The 23,505-nt window shown below is 40.6% G+C and overlaps 1 protein-coding gene across 6 annotated transcripts in view; it reads right to left on the bottom strand.

Annotated features, from left to right (window-relative positions):
• Nucleotides 1–790: 790 nt before the first annotated feature.
• Nucleotides 791–23,505, bottom strand: part of ZNF521 (zinc finger protein 521) — a 294,182-nt gene continuing 271,467 nt past the window's right edge. For all 6 annotated transcript variants that reach the window (XM_078347914.1, XM_035270773.3, XM_078347913.1 and 3 more), the window contains one exon: nucleotides 791–1,599. In XM_078347914.1, the coding sequence (XP_078204040.1) occupies nucleotides 1,570–1,599 (30 nt within the window). In that variant the 3' untranslated portion in view covers nucleotides 791–1,569. The remainder of the gene's footprint in view (nucleotides 1,600–23,505) is intronic.

Consider the following 23,505-nt stretch of genomic DNA (forward strand, 5'->3'; position numbering starts at 1 on the left):
TTCAAAGATCTCAGAGCTTAGAAGCCATCAAAAGACTCACAGTGGCTTAAATATTTTCAGCATGGTTTGCATGAAAGTTGCCCACGAATACCAGGTCTTTATTTACCATTTTGACTAATGTGTAAAACAGGGTTTACTTAACACATTGCAATTCTCCTCTTCAAAAAAAAAAAAGGCAGCACTGAAATTAGAGCTCCTTATTCACCACTGCATGGCAGGCTGTGGTGTTCCAGAGATGTCCCCATACCTAGTTGAAGGCTGACGACCAAGTTCTGTTACCTTCTTGGGCTGGAGGAACCAAGGCCAGGAGGTGAAGCCACTCCCATCGGGAGGCAGTGCCAGGACTAGAACTAACAACCCTCTGACTCCCCGCTCTGTGCTTTGTCTTCTGAATGAACAACGCTGCTTCTTAAGTACACATAAGCCAAACTGCCTCTCAAATTGCAGCCATCTACTTTGAGTTCAGATTTGCACAGCATGACATGAATTGGGCTGCAAATTATGCAGAAAACAGCCATCACATCCATCTGTGATGTCAGAATCCTCAAGTACAATGTGACCTGTTAGTATGTAATAGAGTAGAAGGATACTGCGCCTGATTCCTTCCCTATGAAGAGTGATGAATATCCTTCCAGATGCATTTGGCCCAGTGTGAAAAGGTTAAATATGATTGAGGTAATGCCTGTGATATGCTCAAGAGCAGATTTCATATCCAAGGGTGCAGGCAATTAGTTTTTTTTTTTAATGGTGTAGTAACTAGAGAAAGAAAACACACAAATACACTCATACCTAATGGTAAACTGAATTTATTTCCTCTTGGAAAACAATTCCAGTAATCTCCAGGTTCAGATCGCAGAGTAAACATTAATAACAGTAACATACAGGTTAGTTCAACTGATTCAAGAATTTGGCTGCGTGAAATCATTAAGGAAAACCTTGAACACTCAAAGCTTCAAATGTATCCAGGAAAAAAAATTCTTTGACAGTCTACATAACAACTATTGCATATATAGTGATGCTACCTGTCACATTGCAAGGCTTACAAATATATATATACGGGCCTTATCCAGCTGTGGGGTCTGTTCTGTGAGAACATCTCTTTGTGGTCTGCAAGAATCTTCAGCAATAAAAAATAGTCTTGGATTTAACCGCTGATATACCAAAAGAGAGATTCTAGGCTTAAGCGTAAAGAAAAGGAAGTCCAACCATAGTCTCATGTATAACAGTTGTTTTTAATCTTTCTTCCTTGAAAATACTTTATCTTAAGCCATTTTGCTCATACATTTTTTTAAAATCTTGCCTGAATAGGGCCCAAGTCCACTTGTCTTTATAAGACCATTTTAGTATCAGACGACATAATACATGTGCAACACTTTATATACAAGGGTTCTATCCGGTGCGCAAAAGTTCAAACACATGAACATCCAACAGTTTTGATAATACAAGTTTTATGGTACAATACAATGTTTCTGAATAATATACATTAACAATGAAAGTTTCGTGCAAAGAGTAAAACATGTTCCCTTTTTGTGCCACAAAAGCAGTTCTCCTTGAGAGACTGTACTTGCACTAACTGCTGTGTTGGGTCATTGTATGATTCTGTAAATAAAAAAAGAAGAAGAAGAGAGGGAAAACAAGTTTCAGTGATTTCATTTTCATCAGACCAAGCATATATACATGTGATTCATTCATAATGACATGAACAATGAGTTTCTGCTCTCTGATGAATAGTGCTCATGAGTGCCCTGTAATGCTAAAAAGAAATCTACTGCTTCTTCCCCATGGAGAAACAGACCAAGAGAGATTCTGAACCTGCTACCACCCATGAGGGCCTGGAGGGAGGGGCCAGGCCAGGAGCCTCTTTAATGTGAGATGGCTGGCTGGCACCTTGCCTTTTCTCCACCTCTGCCATGCCTTTCTACAATACCCTCTCACCATCCATCATCTCTTATTAAAACAGGACCCAGTGTTCAAGAAGCAGGTAGCACCGTTTTAACTGTTTTATGTATCTGTGCGTGATTTCCATTGGTTACATATGCCTCTGTTCCAATCCCTTTGAGACTGTAACATCTTGACACAACAGGGCTCTATCTGTCCCTGAATATGCATATGAAATGCAAGAGTTGCCTGGCTGATGATGGACAGCGGGGGCAGCCCCCCCACTGAGGGTGGGCTTCAGGCTGTGGTCATACCATGGCTCAGGAGCAGATCACAGTAGCCTGCCATGGCAGGCACCCGTCCCCGGATGCCCTTTCACAGCTGACACGGCTTGTGTTGTATATTGGCAGTCTCTTCTCCATCTATGCTAGCATGTTCCCTTTCTGAGTGAATGGCCTCTTTCCAAATTGTGAGAGGGTAACTGGGATAGCTGGGCAACTCAGAACCACCAGCCAGGCCCAAAGGGTGGACACGCCGGGTGGGAAGGCTCCAGAACCAGGACTGGAGGATGGTCACAGATTTGCAGGACATTTGTTTGAAGTATAAGCCTGAAGATAGCCTGATCTCCACTCTCCTTCTCTGCACTTACCCAGAGCCGTGTTCTCTCGTTACTTACCTGTATCCCCTGACCCCAATCCCTTCTTAGCACAATCTTGGGCCTAGCTCAAAATATCATCACTTCCATGCTCACCCATCTAACACTGATCTCTCTCCCTTCTCTGATGCCCTGCTGCACTTTATACTGCTTATATAGGATGTATCTTAGGTCTTGTCTCATGATTATTTGTAGGGCCTGCTCTCACCCATGCCAATAATTCTGATGGCCAATGAATGCAAGGTATGTTTTCAGACCTGCAACTTGTTCAGATTGCCTGAATTCTTCTGGAGTGTTCTGAATCAACAGTACTCATGAGACGCGAAGATGGAGGTGGTCTGGAGCAAAAATATGAGCAGTCTTATGTACCTTGCTAAAGAGCTCAGACTGTCTTGTAGGTTAAGGGAGCCACTGGAATATTTTAAGCAGAGGGCTTCATCTCAGAGATGTTTGCTATCTCTCCATCCTTTACAGCAACTAGCAAACTGCCTGCTCCTTGAATATAGGCTAAATGACCAGAGGTTCAGCTATGAACCAATTGGGATTAGGTGCAGAAGTGGGGGAGTAGGAAGCCTTGTGAAGAGGACCTAGATCTTCCTTGCGCCATTTCAAATGTAGCTCATTTTTTAAGAAAATGGATGACAAATCATGATGGAGAAGAGTATTTCACCTACCCTTCTTTAAAATATAGTTTAATGGTCCCAGCCTCAAAGTGAATACAGGAAGTAACAAATGGTTTTTATGCAAACTACTTTCTCTGTATGTTGATTTTTAATACTTCTGAAAAGTACTTGTCACCAATATGTAGACAGAAAGGGTAATAAAGGTACTAATGAGACCAAAAAACTGCTATTTTCTTAAAAATCAACGTGATTATATTCAGAAAGGTTATAAACAGTAAAAGCTTGATTACTCGAAATACACCACATCTAAGCCTTTTTATACCTTCTGCTATCTCAGAGTCAAGTTTATAGAAAGGTTTTTAATTTTTAAACAGTCCAAAAAGAATTACCAAGTGAGTACAAGGAGATACGACAATGCAGATCAAGCATCTCCAAATGGGAAAATTCAAAATCCAAATACCCTAAAATCAGAAACTTTTTGAGCACTGACACGATGCCATATAGGTGACTGAGCTGGTGACACCTTTGCTTTCTGACGGTTTAATGTACTCAAACTTTGTTTCATGCAAAAAATTACTGAAAATATTGTATAGAATGGCCTTTGGGCTATGTGTCTAAGGTATATAAGAAATATAAATAAATTTTGTGTTTAGACTATCTCATTATGTATATGCAAATGTGCCAAAATCTGAAATCGAAAAACACTTCTGGTCCCAAGCATTTTAAAAAAGGAATACTCAACCTGTATTTATGGAAATAAAAGGACTCTTACAGATAGATGGGTTTTTTTTTGTACCATAATCAAAGTAAACAAAATCAGTTTAATAATATTACTTTCAAGTGTTTACGTGCTTATGATGGACAGTCCACATGTGACTGGATTCTAGGGTTAGTGAAAGAGTACACGGTGCAATGTTCCCAGTATTTTTTATATGTGCTTATATCAAAATGCTACAAAACAAGAACCTAAAATAAACTGCCCATAACAATTGGCAACAGTTGTGTGTTGTACGCTTTCATCTTCAACCAAAGCCATACAAGTCTCTTCAGAGGTGCAAGGACATGAACAAATACACATACATCACTTACTGCAACAGATTGAAGATGTTTCATAAAGGAGTTATGTTTTGCATATAAGAGAGAAGAATATAAATCATTTGTGAGAAGGACAAGGATATGGCTTGTGAAATTCAAAAATAAAGCACCCCGATGTAAGTAATATCAACATAAGAAATCTGGCATGAGGAAAGTAAGGGCAGGAAGTCCTCTTGGTGCGGAGATGCCTGCAGACCACAGAGGTCTCTTACTCTCATTTTGTTTGGTTTCTTCTTTTTTTTTGATCCAGCCCAACAGACGGCTATGGCAGGGTCTCCCCAGGCCTGGCTGTCCACCAATGGCAGTGATTCTTATGGTGGAAGGCAGCATGTTCCTAGAGGTTCTTGGCAATAGATCTATTTGTATTGGAAATAATCCCCCATGGGATTCTGTTCCATCCTCAAGGGCCTGCCTTCACTGCCTTTGAGGATCCGGGGATGTGTCTGTCCTCCTCCCCCATGCAGTACTTCAAGTCCACTGAAAACACAAATGGTCTCGTTTCATCTTCTGGAGGAAGGAGTGGAGTATCTGAGCCACAGTTCATCCTACTGGCTTCTAGGTTTTGGGGAGAACACATGTGAAGTCCTAGTCTCTGGACTTGACTACAAGATTCTCTGAATAGAAAAACAAGAAGTTCCTTCCTGGGAGCACTCAGTGTTTTTTGTGTTTTCTGATACTCATAGACTAACAGACATTATTTCTTTAGAAAGGGAGACAAGAGGCAAGTGGGAAGACTGAAAAAGTTGACAACAGAAGCGCCAAACAAAAAGAGAGGGTAGGCTCTGAGGCCCCGTTTGCTCTCCCCTTGGCTACCCGCCACACCGCAGAGCCACTCCTGAGACAGCCAGGACGCACATGCATATAAGCAGAAAGCAGAAAACTGCTGCCAGGCCATCCGCAAGCAGCCTTCTCTCTGTGCAAGTTTTCAGCTCTTTAGGTCCAGAGGAAACCACTATGCTAGAACAAAGCAGTGGGTAATCTCACCAATTTTACACAGCAATTCACAGTCCCCAAAGTACTTTAATGCAATGACAGGTTATGAGAAAAAATATCTGTTCCAATGAAGGGAAAGTGTTTTACATAATCGAGAAGAACATCAGTGCAACATTGGTGGAGGTGGGGGGTGAAGACAGAAAAGGAAGTAGGAAGAGAAGAAAACTTCTGTAATCCCACAGAGAGCCATATTCTACTCTGCAAAAAGCCATCTCCTGGAGACCCCATGTCTAAGTAACTGAAAATTGCAAACCATTAATCCCAGTTATGAACAGTTGTTTTACACGAGGGGGGTTTGTGTTAAAAAAAAAATCAAATCCACAACATACCTTAAAGCTTAAAAGAAGATCCATCTAGGTATGATACCTTAATAGCGAGGTTTCAAAAACACTTTCTTTACTGTAAAGGGCCCCATTTGGAAGGAGGGTGCTATATGTATTTTTTTTTTCCTCTATAAATGTGAAATTAAACTTAGAAAGCTAAAAAACAGATGACGGCCTTAAAAATTCCCTTCTAGCACTATGTATTTCTTTTTAAATATGAGATGCCTTTCATTTTACAAGACTGGAATTCTCATTTTGGGCTTGGCACTCTAACAAATGATTAATTCAGTCAGCCTCCTTTTTCTGAGAGCTGACCACATTTACTGGTCAAACGGTTTAATCCTATTTAAAATGCAATCCAAGAAAAATATTTTTAAGTAAAAACAAAAATCCATGATCCTTTGAAACTGTTCACCTTGGCTAAAGAGATTCCATTTTTCTGCAATCTTGATGTAAATCTGAATTTTTGCACCTATATCAATGATGAAATTCAGTGTTGGAGGAAAGCCAGGGGGAACCTATCTTCCTAGGGTTATAAAATTAAATTCCCAACCCCAAAACTTATGCCCACAGATGGCCCTCACTTCTCTAATTCTTTGGCAGAGACCATGTCTCGTCTGTGCTTTGTAACACTCTGTTGGCATCGGCAAAATGTTATGTATCAATGGTCATAAAAACAAAAACGGCATTTGAATGGAAGTTTTGTGAAATCTGTTGATTCAAAGATGTTAATCATTTTTACCATGACTTGTTTATTTATAGCCTTTTGTTTCAAATTCTGACAAGCTTTTAAAACTAAGAAAAAGAGCCAGCATGCTATTTTAAAATGAAAACAAGAAAAAAAAAAAAAAAAAAAAACAAGCTTTCCACTAATTCACTGTGCCATTAGAAACCCGAATTTAAACTGCAGTTGCATTCAATTTAAATGAGATGTTTTCCAACTAGATGAAATAGTAGGCAATTGTGGCTCAGAAACAATGCAAGGCGGGAAGAAATAAAGAAATATAAAGATTAAATGTGGCTGCTTCTTTCAACAGATGGTGACAGCACCATGGCAGCGTGTTGTTTTTTCTTTAGTTGAAGAACACAAACATCCGTAATCAATCATCACTGATTAACTAATTATATTACCCTTGCTTTTATCACTTGGGTTGGACCTTTATCTGTAAACACGGAGGATAATCGGTGTGCTCTTATTCTTCCGGAAGCATATTCCAGTTCACACACAGTCGTGCAGTTACAGGCTGCAAACAGAATTCTACATTACTGTCCACCTTTAAGCACTATGGTTTTTTTTTTTCTTTTTCTTTTTTTTAAACAAAAGCAATTGGTTTCCAACAGGCTGGATAATAAGTCTTTTGACCTGCATTCTTCTTTGACCCATTAAGGTCACCCTGCGCTCGGGCATATAGCTGACTTAGGAAATGCCTGCAAGTCCTACATTTCATCTCCTGCCCACTCAAAATAAAGCTTTCTTTAAATGTGTCTGTACGGGTCCCCGAAGGCCAAAGAGGCATCCCTGTAGTGGGCAATGGAGGGACAGAAGCTTCTGCCTTTATTAATGAATGCAGACCATTATGAGTCTGGCTGGCTCCTTCCCCGTTCCCAGAAGCATATACTGTACGTGACTTAAAATGCTAGAATATTGACACAAAGCGAGCCGGGCACCCCTAAGGAAAATTACTCCTTGGATATAATGTAGGCTCGTAACAGCTATTAGAGTACAAAATAAAACCCTCCGGGATCAGACTGACATATACTGCATTCTACCTAGTCCTCAAACATTAGAAGAATTTCTTTGTGAAGGCATTCTCAAGGACAGCATTAAACTGACTTTTGTAGCAATCTGCAACAGCTTTTTGGCTTAGAGCTTTTAGTACTAAATCTCTGGTTTGAATCAATATAAGTACTATATCTTCCACATTAATCAATACATTTGGTTCAATACATGTTCTATTAAATTATACTTTCTAATCAAGATTTTTACATTTCCACCCTCTCTCTTTTTCGTTCCCAACTTCTTATGCTAGTAAAATAGTTTTAAAAGTGTATACAGCTAATGATGACAGGGTCCTGGGTTATTTCTCCTGAATGTTAAGAGAAAAAATAGTCAAAACGGCAAAGGGTGACCTTTAAGCATCTTAATAAGGTTAACAGGATGTGAATGTTAATAAATTAACATTTTCAAAGTCCACACAATTACAGAAGTACTCATAATTTTAAACTGATTAAAAGTAGATTGCTACGGCTCTGGAAGTACCATTAGGAGTGTTCTAAAAATTACACTGAAGACCAAAATCACCCTGAAGTACCCCACTTTGCCCACCCAAAGTTTCTACCGCCCACAACTATATAATTCCTGGATGAAGAAATATGGGGTAATTGTGTTTTTATGGGCCTTACGAGGTAAATATCAGGTCCATATCTGTGGATATGTGCATTTTTGTGAACTACATTATAGTTCAACGAACATTTTTTAAAGACAAATATATAATATTTTCCCTAAGTGCTAGGAGGATTGAAAAGACACATGCATAGTGGATTTTTCATAGCCAGGGAAGTTGACTCATAATCTTTACATTTGTAGAGTCTACTAGAATGAAGTTCTACTCTTTTATTATGACACAGCAATGGCATTTCCAAACTGTCATGATATGCTTTTGCCCCTCTCTTTAAAGCCATGAATGTTGCATTTATGATCATGTTTGCACTGACAGAATTTCCCTTTTTATTTTTTCATATGGTAATGTCATCACCATGAACTTACAGAGACACTGATGCATTTTCTTTTGACATTTAACAGTTCACATGGGCTTGGTCTGACATCTCAAAGCATTTTCTGGATGACACTAAGCTATATTAAAGCAAAAGGTGAAATGGTATCATCAGAAGCGATCAGAAGAATACAAGATATTAAAGATGGAAAGGACTATTAGGGCATTTAGCTTGTCCCCTTGTAAGAACATAATTGTTTGATAAAGTTTACACACTAGGCCAGTTTTGAATGATTCTGGCAATGAAGTTTCTATCATACCTCCCATAGGAAACAATTTTACATTCTAATAAACCTCACTGAAGGACATTTTTGTTTTTGTTGTTCTCCGGACTCTGTGCTAACAAAGTTCAGAAAAGGGTGATCTGAAATAATCCTGAAGCATGAAGACATTGGCATGTTGATGAGTTTATGTTCCAAACACTTAACCATGCGCCTATAGTAAAAAGCTCTTCTATCTCATCTGAAGCAACCTAAAAGACCATCCAGTACACCATTTCTCAGTCATTATATAAAAACATGCTATTCACTTGCTTGGTTCCACAGAGGAGCCTGAAAATAGATTTTAGAAGGCCAGTGGGGCTTGCCTTACAGCAAGCAGAGTTTCCCAACCTCAGCATTACTGACATTTGGGACTGGACAATTCTTTGTTCTAGGGGGTTGTCCTGGGCATTGTGGGATGTTTAGCAGCACTCTTGGCCACTATCTCCAACATGCTAGTGGCATCTTCCCAGTTGTGACAATCAGAAATGTCCCCTGACACTGCCACATATCCCTTGGTGGGAAGCATCTCTCCCACCAGGGAGATACTGAGGAATCCTGCCTTATACTGTTTGAAAAACATTTGTGCGTCAATAAATGAAAGCTGGGAGATAAGGAGAGTTTTGCATTTAAGGGATTTGAAGAATCTGCAGGGAAGAACTGATCTAAAAGGAAAGAAGGAATGGTGGTCTATGAGGCGTGTCAAATAGCTGTAATGAGGAAGTCTTGTTAATGACCTGTTTTGTTACTGACAGTCTTAAATTAGAGGTCAGATACAGGAACAGGTGGTTATGAGGAAGACATATAATTGTTCTGAATTTACTTTGTATTGAAAATACATTGAGCTTACAATACAATGCTTGAGTATGCTACTTTGTCTTCAAAGATGGTATACTCCTTATCTTAAAAGGAGAATTGCAAAAGGACACATATGTACCACAAGACTGTACTGCATGACATTTAAAATACACTCAGTGGGTGAACATGGGCAATTGCACAGAAATTGTAGAAAGAAGTCTTTGAAATATATAATAAATAGGATTGTTTATGTGAAGAACCAAGTATTTCCAGAAGTGTTCATTCTTTCAGTGACTTCTTAAGACCATCCATGTACCATTGATGAACAAAGATGGTACATTTTAGTGGCAATCAATCAATGCTGCTTTAGGGATATTTGTAATCTAATAATGTTTAAAGGGACCCAAATATTAAACTCTGGAAACCAGTATTTGGGGAATGGAGACAACTATCCACTTTGAAAAGAACTACAGAGCCATCATCTTCAATTTGTTGGTCTAGGCTCAATGGCGGGTGAATCAACCACACCTGTAAGTAATGCCACAGAGAAACAAAAAATTGGTTTCAGAGCTGGGGTGCTGAGGGGTGGGGTGGTACCTAGCAGCATCTGGTCCAGTATCTCATTTTACAGATGAGAAAATTAAGTCCCAGAGGGTTGACGCCCATGTTCAGGGTCTTAGAATTCGTCCTATGGCTGGGCCAGCTGTAGAGATAAAGGACACTCATTGCCATAGCCCAGACCTTCTACCCAGAGAGACAGGGTACTCTAAGACACAGAGGAAGGGCCCTTCGCCTTGTGTGAGGGGCTTTGTTCTTGGAGGAGTCCCACTTGCCTGGTGTGGGAGAGATGAGGGGGTAGAGGTAAAAAGGGAGAAAATGGCTCCTGAAGTAGAGGGAAGAGCAGCCGCAAAGCTGAGAGCTCAGAGAGCAGAGGGCAGGAACTGCTTAGGAGTTGAAGCATCTGGTGGAGCTGCAGGCATATCTGGTTGTGCAGTGAGGTGGGGAGTCAGTTCAAAAAGGGCCTATTTTCACCACATTTTGCTATTTTCTGCAATATCAAACTGAGCTGGAAAAGCCCATTGTGGTTACCAAGTACCAAGAACATCCAGCTTAGTCTTAGTCTAATGTGAATCTTCAGAAGCCTGAGCAAAAACTAATTATTGAAATAATGCAAAGTCTCAGTTGCTAACAGAACAATTCCTACTATTTTGACAATTAAACATTTTGGAGACATAAAACAAGCCCTTTAATCCACCAGTTTCCAAAGGGCAAAATCTACTGTGACATCATATACGGGAAATGTTAATATTGTGACAACCCCATTTTCCATTAAAATCTTAAAAACAGTAGTAAAATTTTAGTTGCAAGCTGACCCTTATCTGTTTTGCATACCTGACAAGCTTGAAAATTTCCCTCTTTGGAACTGACAATAGCGTGCACTATCTACTACATTGATAGTGAGAGAAAAAAGGTGCTGAATGGGAAGAAGAGGCTAAAAAGAGCAAAATAGCCACTGGGAAATATATTAAGAGTATAATGTTTATTTTTAAAAGAAAACAATGAATTGAGCTGTCTGTTTCCATGCAAGAAGCCAGCAGAAAATTTAAATCAAACTATACAAAGCCAGCACCAGTGAGAGGGAGAGTGTAAAGATTTCACTCAAGATTCTGGAATTGCAGGATTCCAGCGTATTGTGGGACAGAAGGCTTTGATAGGCAATACTGTCTAATAAGATATTCAGGGATTAAGTCAGTGCTTCACAGACAGATGTGTCCATGTGCCAGTTGTTGCTAAGCTTTAATTTTTCCCCTGTAATGTTTAATTTATCACACTGGCGCTTTCTAAACTAGAACATCTGTAAACAAGGTTAAGAATGACCTCCTTCCAATTTTACATCCATGAACAGTGCCCCTTCTTCGTGCTCTAATTTTAGATACCTTAAAGATAAATAAATCTTTGGAAGGAAGAAAAAAGAAGGCTTGTCTGACACTGTAATGTGTTCATCTTGGGCGAATACAAATTTCCTCTCTGCCAGCTCTTCGTGCACACAACCAACTCTTGCTGTTGAAGCTATGTTCAAGCATCCCCTTCCAGTCAAACGCAATTAAACAAACTTCTACTAAATATTTAACAGTCTTGTGTAGTAATTAGCGGCAAATAATGGAAGCTTAAATTGATAATTGCTCAGAAATGTCCTCTTGCAAACATTACAAAATTTCAACTCCTCCCTTTTCTCTTAGATTTTGAATCCCGGAAGGTTTTTGAAGAGACTTTAGTTAGCGAAATTAACTATAATCATATCACTTGGCCAAGATCTCAGAATTAAGTTTGGCTGTTTTGCAGTCAGCTGCAAGATGCCACTGGTATCATTGCCTTCACTTCTGTGTTTGAAATCCACTGAAATTTAGTTATACACTAAAAGATGGTGGAGCAGGGCATTGATTTAAAAACTGACTGGCAGGCTTAGGATTTAAACTCTGGTCCACCAGATTCAAAAGGTCATCTGATTAGAATGGGAGAAGCACAGGACGTTGTAATTTATATTCAAAGGGTAACCTTTGTAGGAAGAAGGAGGAAGCCAAGACTCTTTCTGCTTTTCCACTTGATAGGGACATGGATTCCCTTCAACCAAATTCCAATAAGTATGAAAAATAGTTTATTGAACTTGGGCAAAAAGCAAAAGAAATGCCACTTCCTTGTAGTGTATTATTTCTTTTATTAAAAACACTGCCACACTCCCTAGGAGGTAAACTCACATTAAGAGTAAGTCAAACATGTTATAAATCATTAAGGATAGCAGAAAAACATCTTTCCCCACCATAAGCAAAAAAAAAAAAGAAAAAACTTAGCGTGTCTACTATGGCATAGGCTTTAGTAATGATACATTTTTAAAAAAACTGTGAAAGGACAATGTATTAATTTAGATAATTAAACTGCGTTAAGCGTGAGCCACTTCCTGAGTGGTGTGTGTGCGCGCGCGCGTGGGAATACACATGTGCACATGTCCATTTCCACGCCTAAGCAAGTGAGTGTTGCACAGGGCAGAAAAATAGTTACATGCATTGCTTCTACAGGTGAGATTCCTGGTGTGTGCCTTTGATCTTTCTGTCTCTCAGGGGACTTATTCTTGCATGGAGAATGTAATTAGAAGGAGCCCCAAGTAACTCTTGTTTTAAGTTCTAAGCAAACTCTTTAAAAATGCAAATATTTCACAGGCCCAATTCTGTTTGGTTGTCTCCTACTTGAAAGAAAAAAATCCGAGTTTGGAGGGAAGAGAAAACATTCACATTCAAGTTTGGTGCCCCCTTTTTTTTTTGCCGGTGTGCTTGCTTTTCTTTTCCCTTTCCCTGTATGTTACTGTATTGCTGAAAGTTTCAGGTCTCTTTCTTTAACAATCCCTCCCCACCCCTTAAAACCATCCCAGTTTATTAGCAAGTTCATACAGGCACAAAGAAGTCAGGAATGGTTGAGTGCAATTCCTATTCTCTGTTAAGCCTGGTCTTAAGATATATTTTTATTCTCTCTTGTCCACCATTTCCTGTTATCTTACACTCTTTAAGGTCTTAAAATGGCAGAGCTGACCCCACTCTCTGCCCTGCCAAGAAGAGCTGCTATTTGCTTCAGAAATCCACACGTGATGTTCCCATTCCCCCTCTCACTTCCTGGGCACCTTTTCTGGCTTTGCTTCTAGGTCTCTGTGGGACAGTTTCCTCACCCCTTATGGTGCACGGAGCTACTGGAAAGAGAACCCTTTCATTCCTCCACACAGAGATGTGCTGTAGCTATGGTGAGAGTAATCTATAACCCTCACATCCTTAAATAATTTGCTACTCCAAGTTAATTTTAATTCATTACAATAAAGCAATATAATTTAAAAAATATCTTTAAAGTGAAGTATTTAACATGATCCTGAAAGGAAGACAGTCTTGACTAACGGAGGGCCAGGCGGCAGGCCTGGTGCAAACTCATGCAAATTCAAAGGTGAGCCGTAAACAAGAACACACAGCAACACTGCCACGCATAAAGGGCCAGGCAACGGGAGGCCTCATTCTAATCAGTCCTCAAAGGAACCTGCCATACAGAAGTGGCACTTATTCTAATTTAAAGCCCTCATGCTTGCTTCAGTGTTGCAAAATTTATAAAAGAATAACTTCATTAAACCGCCTGGCACTTCACACACAAATGCAAACCAGCCACAACACAGAAGGAGCTGGACAAGAGGAAGAGAAATATTCCCAGAGAGTTGTTAGCTCAGATATTAAAATAGAGTCTGCACTGTGGTGCTTCTCTTTCTGTGCAACGTTCCTTCACCAAGGACTCCTGCCACCGGGCTCTTTACTTCTGTCACGAGTCCTGTTGCTCCTGTGAGTCTGCTTAATAACACTGAAAATCATTCAAAGCGGTTTGGCCAGCCCAGTCACATGCAGAAATACATCTGGCAGTACATAAATGAACGCTATTCAGTGTTCCTTGCCTGGTCTGCAGAGGAGATTGATTCTGAACACACCATTACAGTTCCCATTTACTTGGGTATATATTTCAGACTCACCTAAGTTGTTGAAAAACTAATGTAAGAAAAAATGCCTTCCCCTTAACCCTGGCACTCAAGAAAGAAAACAATAATAAAGGGTTAAGTGGAAACAGTCTACTGAATCCACGCACACACGGCGCTGGAGAAAAGTTACTGTCACATCCTAAAACACACACTTTAAAGGAAACTTCTTTTTCTCCCCTGAATCAGAGAGTCATAGAAATGCTACAGAAAAATTACTTCAGGCTAGATTCCTAAGCTACAATGCAGGGTGAGTCAGAACACACATCATTTCATGCTGAACTGTCAGCATATTTCTCAAAATCATTTTTTTTGGAATGCAATGAAAAGACAAATCTGGAAGCCTGTGTAAAAACTCCAAGCCTCTGAGAAAGTATGTGTCACCCACAAGTTAAACTCGACATCATGATCTTGAGAGATCCCGGTAATGAACGATGCCTTTCCCACTCAGCGTTTTGCACCATCTTAGTGAGCACAAATCTGTGCTAAGATTTTGCTTCAAAGAGAATACAGTGAGCATTCAAAAACCTTGAAAATGATAATCCGTGGATGAATAAGAGGAAATGGCCTTAGGGTAAGTAAAAGGTGAATTTCTCCAAGGGTTACAAAAGAAAAAGCCTGTTTATCCCAGTTGTTTTTCAGAATTTTGGAGTAGGATACTTGCTGCTATTATACAGGGTGCTCAGACCAGGCTGACTGGAGACCAGTTCCATGCAATGGATGTGAAATTTAAGGTTGTCACCAAAAATTTCAGGATGATAGGAGTCCTATTATTCTTAGGGTAAACAAATACTGAAATGGATTCTCTCTTATCCTTATGCAATTGTTTTATAGTGCTGGAAGCTTTTTACATCCAAATAATGCAATCTATTGGTGAAGGTAAGTTTGTATTCTTTTCTCTCTCCATGAATAAAATAGGGCTAATCAGAGGGAATGAATGAGCTAATTCAGTTATAGGCAGCCTTTATTATGTAATAAAATATGGATTATTGATCCTGTGGAGTTGGCAATGCAGGATGCAAATTCAGTGAAGGAAACCTCTAAAATTTGAATTTGAGGCTATTTGTATTGATGCTTAAATCTACTTAGAACTGTTTTCACTTTTGAAACCCTAACAAAATAAAACAACACCAACTAATTAAACCCAGTGTTCCCAAAAAGGACAAAGAAAAGTTCACACAGAGGCCTGGGATGGAAAGCTGGGATGGCCCCCTTATAGGGCATAATCCCTTGTTGTATTCCAATGGAGGGAGAAGAAATAGGCAGGCTCTTTGGGCCTGTCTGTGGAGTGGTGAGTAAAAACTTATTTGCTAGACCCATATGGACTTCCTTGGCAACTTACTACAAATCCAACTCAGCCCTGTAATAAGAATCAATGTATTGTTGTGGCTCTGGCACTTGGGAGGCAGACTTGTTTAAAATACAACACTGGGCTGTCCTAGCAAAATCCTTTCATCTCTTATCTCTTAAAAAATGCAATAATCAGCCCTGGTTAGGAGGCAGCTCTGAATACAAGGGTCACATGGCAAGGAAAGCCTACACAGCAAACACTAAAGGGAAAAAACAGGAGCTATGATATTCAGCGTGTATTTACACACCTCCGTTCTGCCTTCCCATTCCCCTTATAAATCTGCCCCAAGATACGATGGCATGCTGATTGCTATTTGTGCTCTGCTACTGTGCAAGCCAGACTGTCTCCTGTATTCCTTATAAACTTCTCCCAGCTCTTCCCCACAGAGTTAGCACGCCATTCCTTTTGACAGAGTTCACGTCCTCTCTACCTTTTGATGGGACATATCCGTGTGCCCCCCCCACCACAGCAGCACACACACAGACATGAGCCTTTCTCTCCTTTTTTGTTTTTAAAGAGTAGAAACAGGCTCTGTGTTTTGGTAGGCATCCCTCCAAAGCATAGGTGAGCGTCCATGTGGTATGTTTCCGAAAAAGACGCCAATGAAAGGGAGGAATGAGAGATGCTAAACAATGCCGCACCAAAGTTGCAGACTGTTCGGCTACAGTCCAGAAAATGAATCCAATTTTTCATTCTGTCATTATAAATATTTCATTGCAAATGGTACTGATTTTCTGCAACTGTGGTTAAGCAGAGGGCCTCTGTGTGAATATTTAAGAAAAAAAAAAAAAAGGAGGAAGACAACGAAGAAGAGGGAGGGGGAATTAAAGGTTAGCAACCAATTAATTTCTCACTTGAAATGTAAAAGATTCTGGGAGAAATTCAACAGTGATGTAGTGTGTGACTCAAAGAAGAAGAAAAAAAAACATTTACTCTGCTCTTCTTCTGACAGTTTCTCATAAAATATCTGCAGTCCATCTATCTTTTAGTACTCCGGGCTCCTCTGGAGAGCAGAAAATGGTGGTTTAAAGCTCACTTCAGTGCCAGTCTGCGGGAGATTGCTTTCCACAGGACCCCCGCTGATGGAGGCCTAGGGGAAGAGGCCCAGGAGTTATTCAATCAGCCCGAGACTCTGGGGCGGCTGGGGGTCCTTTGAGGGCTGATTATAAAGCTGCCCTCCTGTTGCCTGCCTCGGAACAGAACGAAATGAGCAGCCTCTTGCTGCGCAGATTCTGCAAGAAGGAATTTCACCTGTCATGGAGTTTGTCAGAATTTCAGGATTTATCTTGGTGCAAAATTAATAAAATACCAACCAGGATTTCAGGCTGACTACTCAGCTGTGTCATCTCAAAGTGATCTTTCACCCAAGAAAACCTGGACAGTGAGCACAGCCATTCTTGCCCTACTTTTCCTTTGGAAGATGAACAAGATGATGTGACTAATGTCACCCAAACATCAGAATGAGACCGTGAGCCAATTACACGCGAGGTGGAATTACGCGTGGGTGCCGTTGTCTTAATGCATGACCTCTCACCCCGCCGCTGCAGTTCGAAAGCTTCTTTGGAATCAGTGGAGTCTGAGGCACAAAAAGTCCATTTCTGCAGCTTATAACACAGTAGGTCCCCTACAGTATCACGTCTGTGAAATGCAAACACTGGTACTTCAGACCCGGATTTACCTTTTAAAAGGAGCACTAACAATGGAGTATGGTAAGAACACTACTATGGGACATTGCAAATTGATCTTGGGTCGGCTATGAATGACAAGATGCAGTTCCATCCTGTTTTAGCACACACCCTCCGCATGTCTCATCACCTTCTGGGCTCCCAGCAGAAAGTGGGAGTGCAGAGGGCGGGGGAGGCGGGAGAGAACACAAGGGGATAAGACAGACTGGGAACAAACTATCTATTTCTGGGACCCTCTGCCGGCTCTGGGCTGCCGCCAGTGTGGCCATATTTCACTTTAGAATGTGGCTTGCATCGTACAAATCACTACTGCTCTTTTAAGTGAAGTTCTGTACAACCCAGGGGTTTGATCATTTTGAACCGAGGCTTGGGTAGCTCCAAGGCAATTAGCTGTGGTCCTCAGAGTGGGTGGCATCACATGGCAGATGGGGCCAGTGTGTGGGGTCTGGACTGGACCTCCTTCCATTGGCTGGTCCAAGCCAATGGACAGAGTGTGGGCGAGCAGTTCTCAGGACCTTGGTCGCACTCAACTTCAACTTCCATGACACTCAATTCAGGGTTCGGCACGGGATTAGTATGGGTTGCGATGAACACCTTGTTTTGTGTCCCTGGCCTCCATCCATGCTCAGGCCATGGGTTCCTGTTACTAACTGATGATTAGCAGCACATCCTTGGCCCTCAGAATCAGCGATGGGGTTAAGGCATTCCTGCTTCTCGGTCCAATTTCTAATCGACATTTTCTAAATGAGACATTAAACAACGCTGTAATGCATTCTCTTCAGCTCTTTCCCTAGTTAAATGACAGTTCTGCTTTGGAGAACCACCTTTACAATTCAGTAGCAGTCTGACAATATTAACACCAAGAGATCTCAGGAAAAAGTAAGCGAGAGAGAGAGAGTGAAAAAGAGAGAGGAGAGAGCTAGGAAGTGAGCGCACAGATGGTGGGGGGGAACGCAGGGTGCTCTCAGCAGGCTTCAGTGGAGATGCATTAACTCCACAGAGGGATAAGGGCTTCCCACCAGCACTGTCATGAATTATAACTGAGTATAGGAGTGAAGTCTTGGTGCCTGTCTCACAGCAAATATACTGTTCCATTTTCCTGCACAATCACCTTTCACCCTTATAAACTCAAAGCACAGCTAAGCACACTGCTGATATTTAATGGTATCACAGTCGCCTTTTATATGTCTAGAAGGCACACAAGCTTAGCAGATGTGCCCAGTGGTGTAAGTCAGACAATTATAAAATTAAGTTTTGGCAATGTGAAAAAGGAAATCTTTTATGGGCACTTTGGGTTTCCAATGAAGGATGGTCTTCTGCCAGCCAGGAGCTGCTATCAGTGCAGGGGCAGGGATCACGCAGGAAAGCAGCTGCCCTCCCAGACACGCAGGGGCCCAAGGAAAAAGCCCCGCTTTTGCAAACTTTGCCATCCTCTGGGATAGCAGTTCCTGGCCAGTTAGTTTCCACTCACTCATTCAATGAAGTTATCAATGAAGGAGACCTGTTATTTTAGGCAGTTTAAAATTTCACCACTTTTAAAGGACTCGTTTACCCCGCCTTTCACTCCCGTTTAAAGCCTCGGAGTTGCTGTTCTAAATGACAGCACCGCAAGCACAGCTTTTTAAGCACTATTCATCTCACCGCCACATCTCAGGCTTTTACAGAACACTACTCTCTCTCTCCAATAAGGGGAACTTACTCCTTCATAGCTGCAGGGCAGAGCCTGTTCCAAGCTGTAGATTCACTGCAAATATAACAATAAAGGATACAAATGTGAATTCCTCTTAAAATACACGTTTGGCTCTGAAGCTGCCTGGCCTTAGCAAACTCGATCAAGGGCAGCCTATCAATCTTTCTCCAAATGCACAGCAGCAGCTCATTTCACCCGGCTGTCTGAGGGATCGCCACATCGATGGATCAGGAAGACGCTGGAATGGATTCTTTGCTCATTTCAGGGGATTTATAGTGGAAGCCCATGATTACTATCTTTCTTACCCTAATTGTCACAACAGTTGGATACGGAAGTGGTGTTTCCCAATAGTTAGAGGAAAGTTTGTAAACATAAGGGGTCTATTCTTGGCACTTTGTCTCCACTAATGTGAGGAAACCGATCCATGTGTGGTGCAAACATCTAAAATAGAAACATGTGGCAATTCCATGTGCCTCTCTGGATGGCAGAATGTTTTGGAAATTTGGATTTCCGGATCTCTCCAAAGGATCCGGCAACAAAGGCGCTGAGACAGAGCTCTGTCTTTACAAGACAGTCACACACGCAGTCTCTCCTTCCTAATGGAGGCAGATCTTCCGGTGCTATGGCAGCAGGCTGTCTTGGCGACACGGAAGATGGCAGGGCCAGCAGAGCCCAGCCAAAGCAGAATGTGGCAGAGGTGATGAACATTTCCAGGGGGTGGGAGGGAGGGGGCTGCAGAACTGGCCACAGTGCTCTTCAGTACACCCTGGCTGGATGCTCCATAAAGCTGCACTGATGGCAGTTCGGAGATGGCCATCTGTCGTCAACTCTGGGCCAGACAAAAAAATAATGTAATGGCAGCTCGCTAACAACAGGGCTGCTGGAGGAGGGAACGAGTCCTAGAACGAAGAGGTGGTGCTCCCTCTTTTAATAGCGAAAACCAGCCATCAATAAGAACATCAAGAAATTAATGGATGGAGAATTTTTAAAAACTGAGCTGGCGTGCTGTAGAAACAATTCAAATGCAAATAAAGTGGTTTTAGCTTATTGCAATTACCTCTGTTGCCCTTACTTCAGTCATATTAACCACTTGATTCTTGAAAATTTGACTACCAAGGCACGTGGTGAAGCAGGAAAGGCCAAATTTAGAAAAAGGTGAGCCCAGGTTGTGCGTCCAAGCATGCACACACAGATTAGCCATTTATTGGTACAAAACGGGTAACTGAAAATACATTTACTCATTTAGTCCAAATGAGTTCATTGTGATAATCGTGCTTACCTTTCTGTATGCTTGCTTAATTTCTAGATGAAATTGTATCAAAAAGCCATATAAAACCATCTTACCTTTAGATGCATTATGAATGCTATACAACTGCAAACTCCCTCCTTTGCTTAAGAAAAACTAGTCTTTTTGCTACTGCACAGATGATGAGGGGTGGGAAGGGAGAGAGAGGAGAATAACAAACTGAGGTTAGCTCAGCCATGTCCTGTTTGTGTCCTACGTGATTAGCTTTCTGCCTTCAATGGTAAGGCCAATCAATCCTGATTGAATTATCCAATATTAACAGCTGAAAGTGATCAAAACTAATGGTGAAAACATAGCGCCAATCAATAAATCAATGCAAATGATTCGGTTCCTGGAGATCCGATCAAATAAAAGAGATAGATCAATTTAACCACTGAGCAAATTAAGTGGAAGTTGCTATAGCACCAATTTACTTCCAAAGCCCTGCAGGCCCACAAAGCAAAGAAATGAGATGATGTCTAAAACGGACCAGTTCCAGAACCACATGCTCATTTGACACAATTTCTACTCCCTCGAATTTTGGACTCTTTGTGTGATGTGCTTAAGAGCTGAGATTTCAGCCCCAAGGACAAGGGATACACAGGGGCACAGTGGATCTAAGGATGTTCAGAGCAAAGGAGTGACGCCCAGACCATCCAGAAAGGGGTGGGAACTACAATCCCCACACTGACTTTCCTCCAAACTGATCAGTAAAGGATCCGGATATGCCAGGTCTAGAAGTGGTAATGGGCAAATATTTCCAACCCAGGGGTCCCAAGCAGAAGACCACATGATAAGAGGAAAGACAGAATGGGGTTTTGAGTTTTACAGTTTGAGTGGGGATAATAAAAGAAATTTTAAGCTCTGTAGTCAATAAAAATTAAGTCCATGAAACATATAGAAAAGTGAGAAAATGGGGATGAGGGTCACTTCCTCTGGATGTGCTGTGAATACACACCTTTTCATTCCTTGTTTGCAAAAGAGGATTTCAGCCTCACTTGGAGGAAAATATGAAAACAAACTAAAACAAACTGTTTCTAACCTACACTCAGATTCTACCTTGTCTTTTGCGAAGGGGTAAAATAAAACCTTTTGTCTTAGCCACACCTCTGTAACTGGAGGAAAGGCAGGGGAGTCCAGTTAGTTTGGAATACATTTCTGAAAGCAAGTATACATGTTTAGTTTTGTAGTTAGATGTTAAAAAACAAAACCAAACCCAAGACTCCTAATCACTTGAAAAAGATAAATGTTTAAACATAAGAATTTTTACCTGGAAATCAATTAACATGAAACTGTGTCAAGGTATGCCCCTGCAAAATTATTCCAGTAGGCTAGAATAGAGAACTGAGGAATGTTCTGCTATGTCTGGGATAGAGATTTCATTTTCAAATGATGATGAATCTGGATTTTGTTCACTTAGGTCAGGACTGGGAAAGCAGCAAGAAGGTCAGGGAGCCAACATTCAGTGAGTGTCTATTATGTTCCCTGAATTCCACAATCATCTGTCCAAACCATTGGGGGTGCCTCCCACCCGATTCTCCCACCTGGAGAAGAAACCCCTTTTCTTGGAAGATTTGTAACAATTGATTACATATTACCTCATATAGTAGCTATTTATTTGCCTATATTCTCTTTTCTAGTAGACTGTAAATACATTTCTAATTATTTTTAGTATATCACACAGTATCTGGCATCATGGCAAATTTAAAGAGGTGGAATTATATTTATATATATATATTTTCTTGAGACAAGGTGTCTCTCTCTCTCTGTCGCCCAGGCTGGAGTGCAGTGGTGCGATCATGGCTCACTGCAGTGTCAACCTCTTCAGGGTCTGGTGATTCTCCCACCTCAGCCTCCTGAGTAGCTGGGATCACAGGCACCTCAACCTGGCTATTTTTTTTTTTTGGTTTTTAGTAGGAACAAGGCTTTCACCATATTGTCCAGGCTGGTCTTGGTAGGCGTGAGCCATCATGCCTGGCCTATAAATATTTTTAATAAGTATATATTCTTAATAATGGCATGGGGACTACAGCAGTATATAATATAGCATTTGTAATTCTGACTATTAACAAGGACTCTTAAATACCTCATCACATATTATTTAATAATTTGAGACACATTTTGTGTTATATTCACTGAGAAGCTAGTTTAGGACCAGCAGCTGAGTTAGCAAGTGACCCAGCAAGCTGCTCAACAGTGACAATTCGATGCTGTATTGTTGTCTTATACGTCCCATCCCATATGCAGTAATTCATTTCTCCTTCAGCAATATGACCATAAGACTCAAGCACCAGTTAAACTGTGGTGTGAAAAATATGCATCAAAATCAGGTTATTTGGTGGAAAAGTGGTTTGAGAAGAAAATCAAACAGCTGTAGTGACAATTACATGTTTACACCTTAGTAATTTCGATATAACCCTCACAATGTCAAATTACTACTGTACTTTGAATGTGGGAAACGCTGCATTCATGACTTAAAAGGGAAGGGCTGGGTATTAAGATAATCTTTGATTCAAAAGGAATTGAAGTACTAGAATTTCAGAGCCTAAAGTTTCAACTAGACCAGTTTCTTCTATGCGTTCTGCAGGAATTCCCTCAATCTTCATTACATTTATAACAAGAGGCCTGACAGAACTTTCTATGTGGACACATTGGGAGAGAGGATGATTTGATCACTGCCATGCAATAGTAGCTTTTGTAGAGGCACCAATTAAACAGCAATTAGTGTACTGAAAGAATGTGGCCTATTCAACAGGATTTTTACAAACACCACTTGCTCACACCTGCATAAACCACTTTGGATACAAATATGCACTGTAGGATATTATTCTTGGATCATACCATCCTCTATCAAAGCAACTTCCTTAGGTTCTGCTGAAAAACTTTGAGATCTATTAGGAAAACATGTGAAACATTGAACACATTCATTCACTTAAAAAATAATAAAATGTTCATTGAGTCGAATAATGGACTCTTATTCCAAAGCACATCTCCCTTCCTAGCAGCATGCTAGGTGGCCTTTGAAGTATATTAGAATTTCTTGCAAAAATGGAGGGAAACTCTACGAAAAGAGAAAGGTTATATCTTGCTACGAATTATACTAGATTTGTGTGTGTGTGTGTGTGTGTATACATATATACATATATATAAAATATGGTGTGATTTTATATTATATATATTATATAAAATTCCAGTCCAGATATATATCTGTACTGGCATGTACAACATTTGGTCAGCAAGGTTTATGGGTAGTGTGATGAACACAACTTCTATACTGGCAAAAAAATGTGTCTTAGATTCAGTGTTTCATAGAAATAAGGGCTTCATCTGGCCTAAATCTAAAAGGACTTGTGGTCTGTGATGTTCAAAGAATGGTGCCTGAGTGCCTGATCTCCTGAAGATGAACAGTGTATAATGAAGAATTATCTAAATTCTGACTCTGACTGGCTTTGTAGGCAATGCAAATGAAGGTAATAAACCACCACTCTATATATGTGCACATACATAGTATATATACACACATATACATACATGTATATACCC

The sequence above is a fragment of the Callithrix jacchus genome, chromosome 13, assembly GCF_049354715.1.
Source record: "Callithrix jacchus isolate 240 chromosome 13, calJac240_pri, whole genome shotgun sequence".
NCBI classification, from domain to species: domain Eukaryota; kingdom Metazoa; phylum Chordata; class Mammalia; order Primates; family Cebidae; genus Callithrix; species Callithrix jacchus.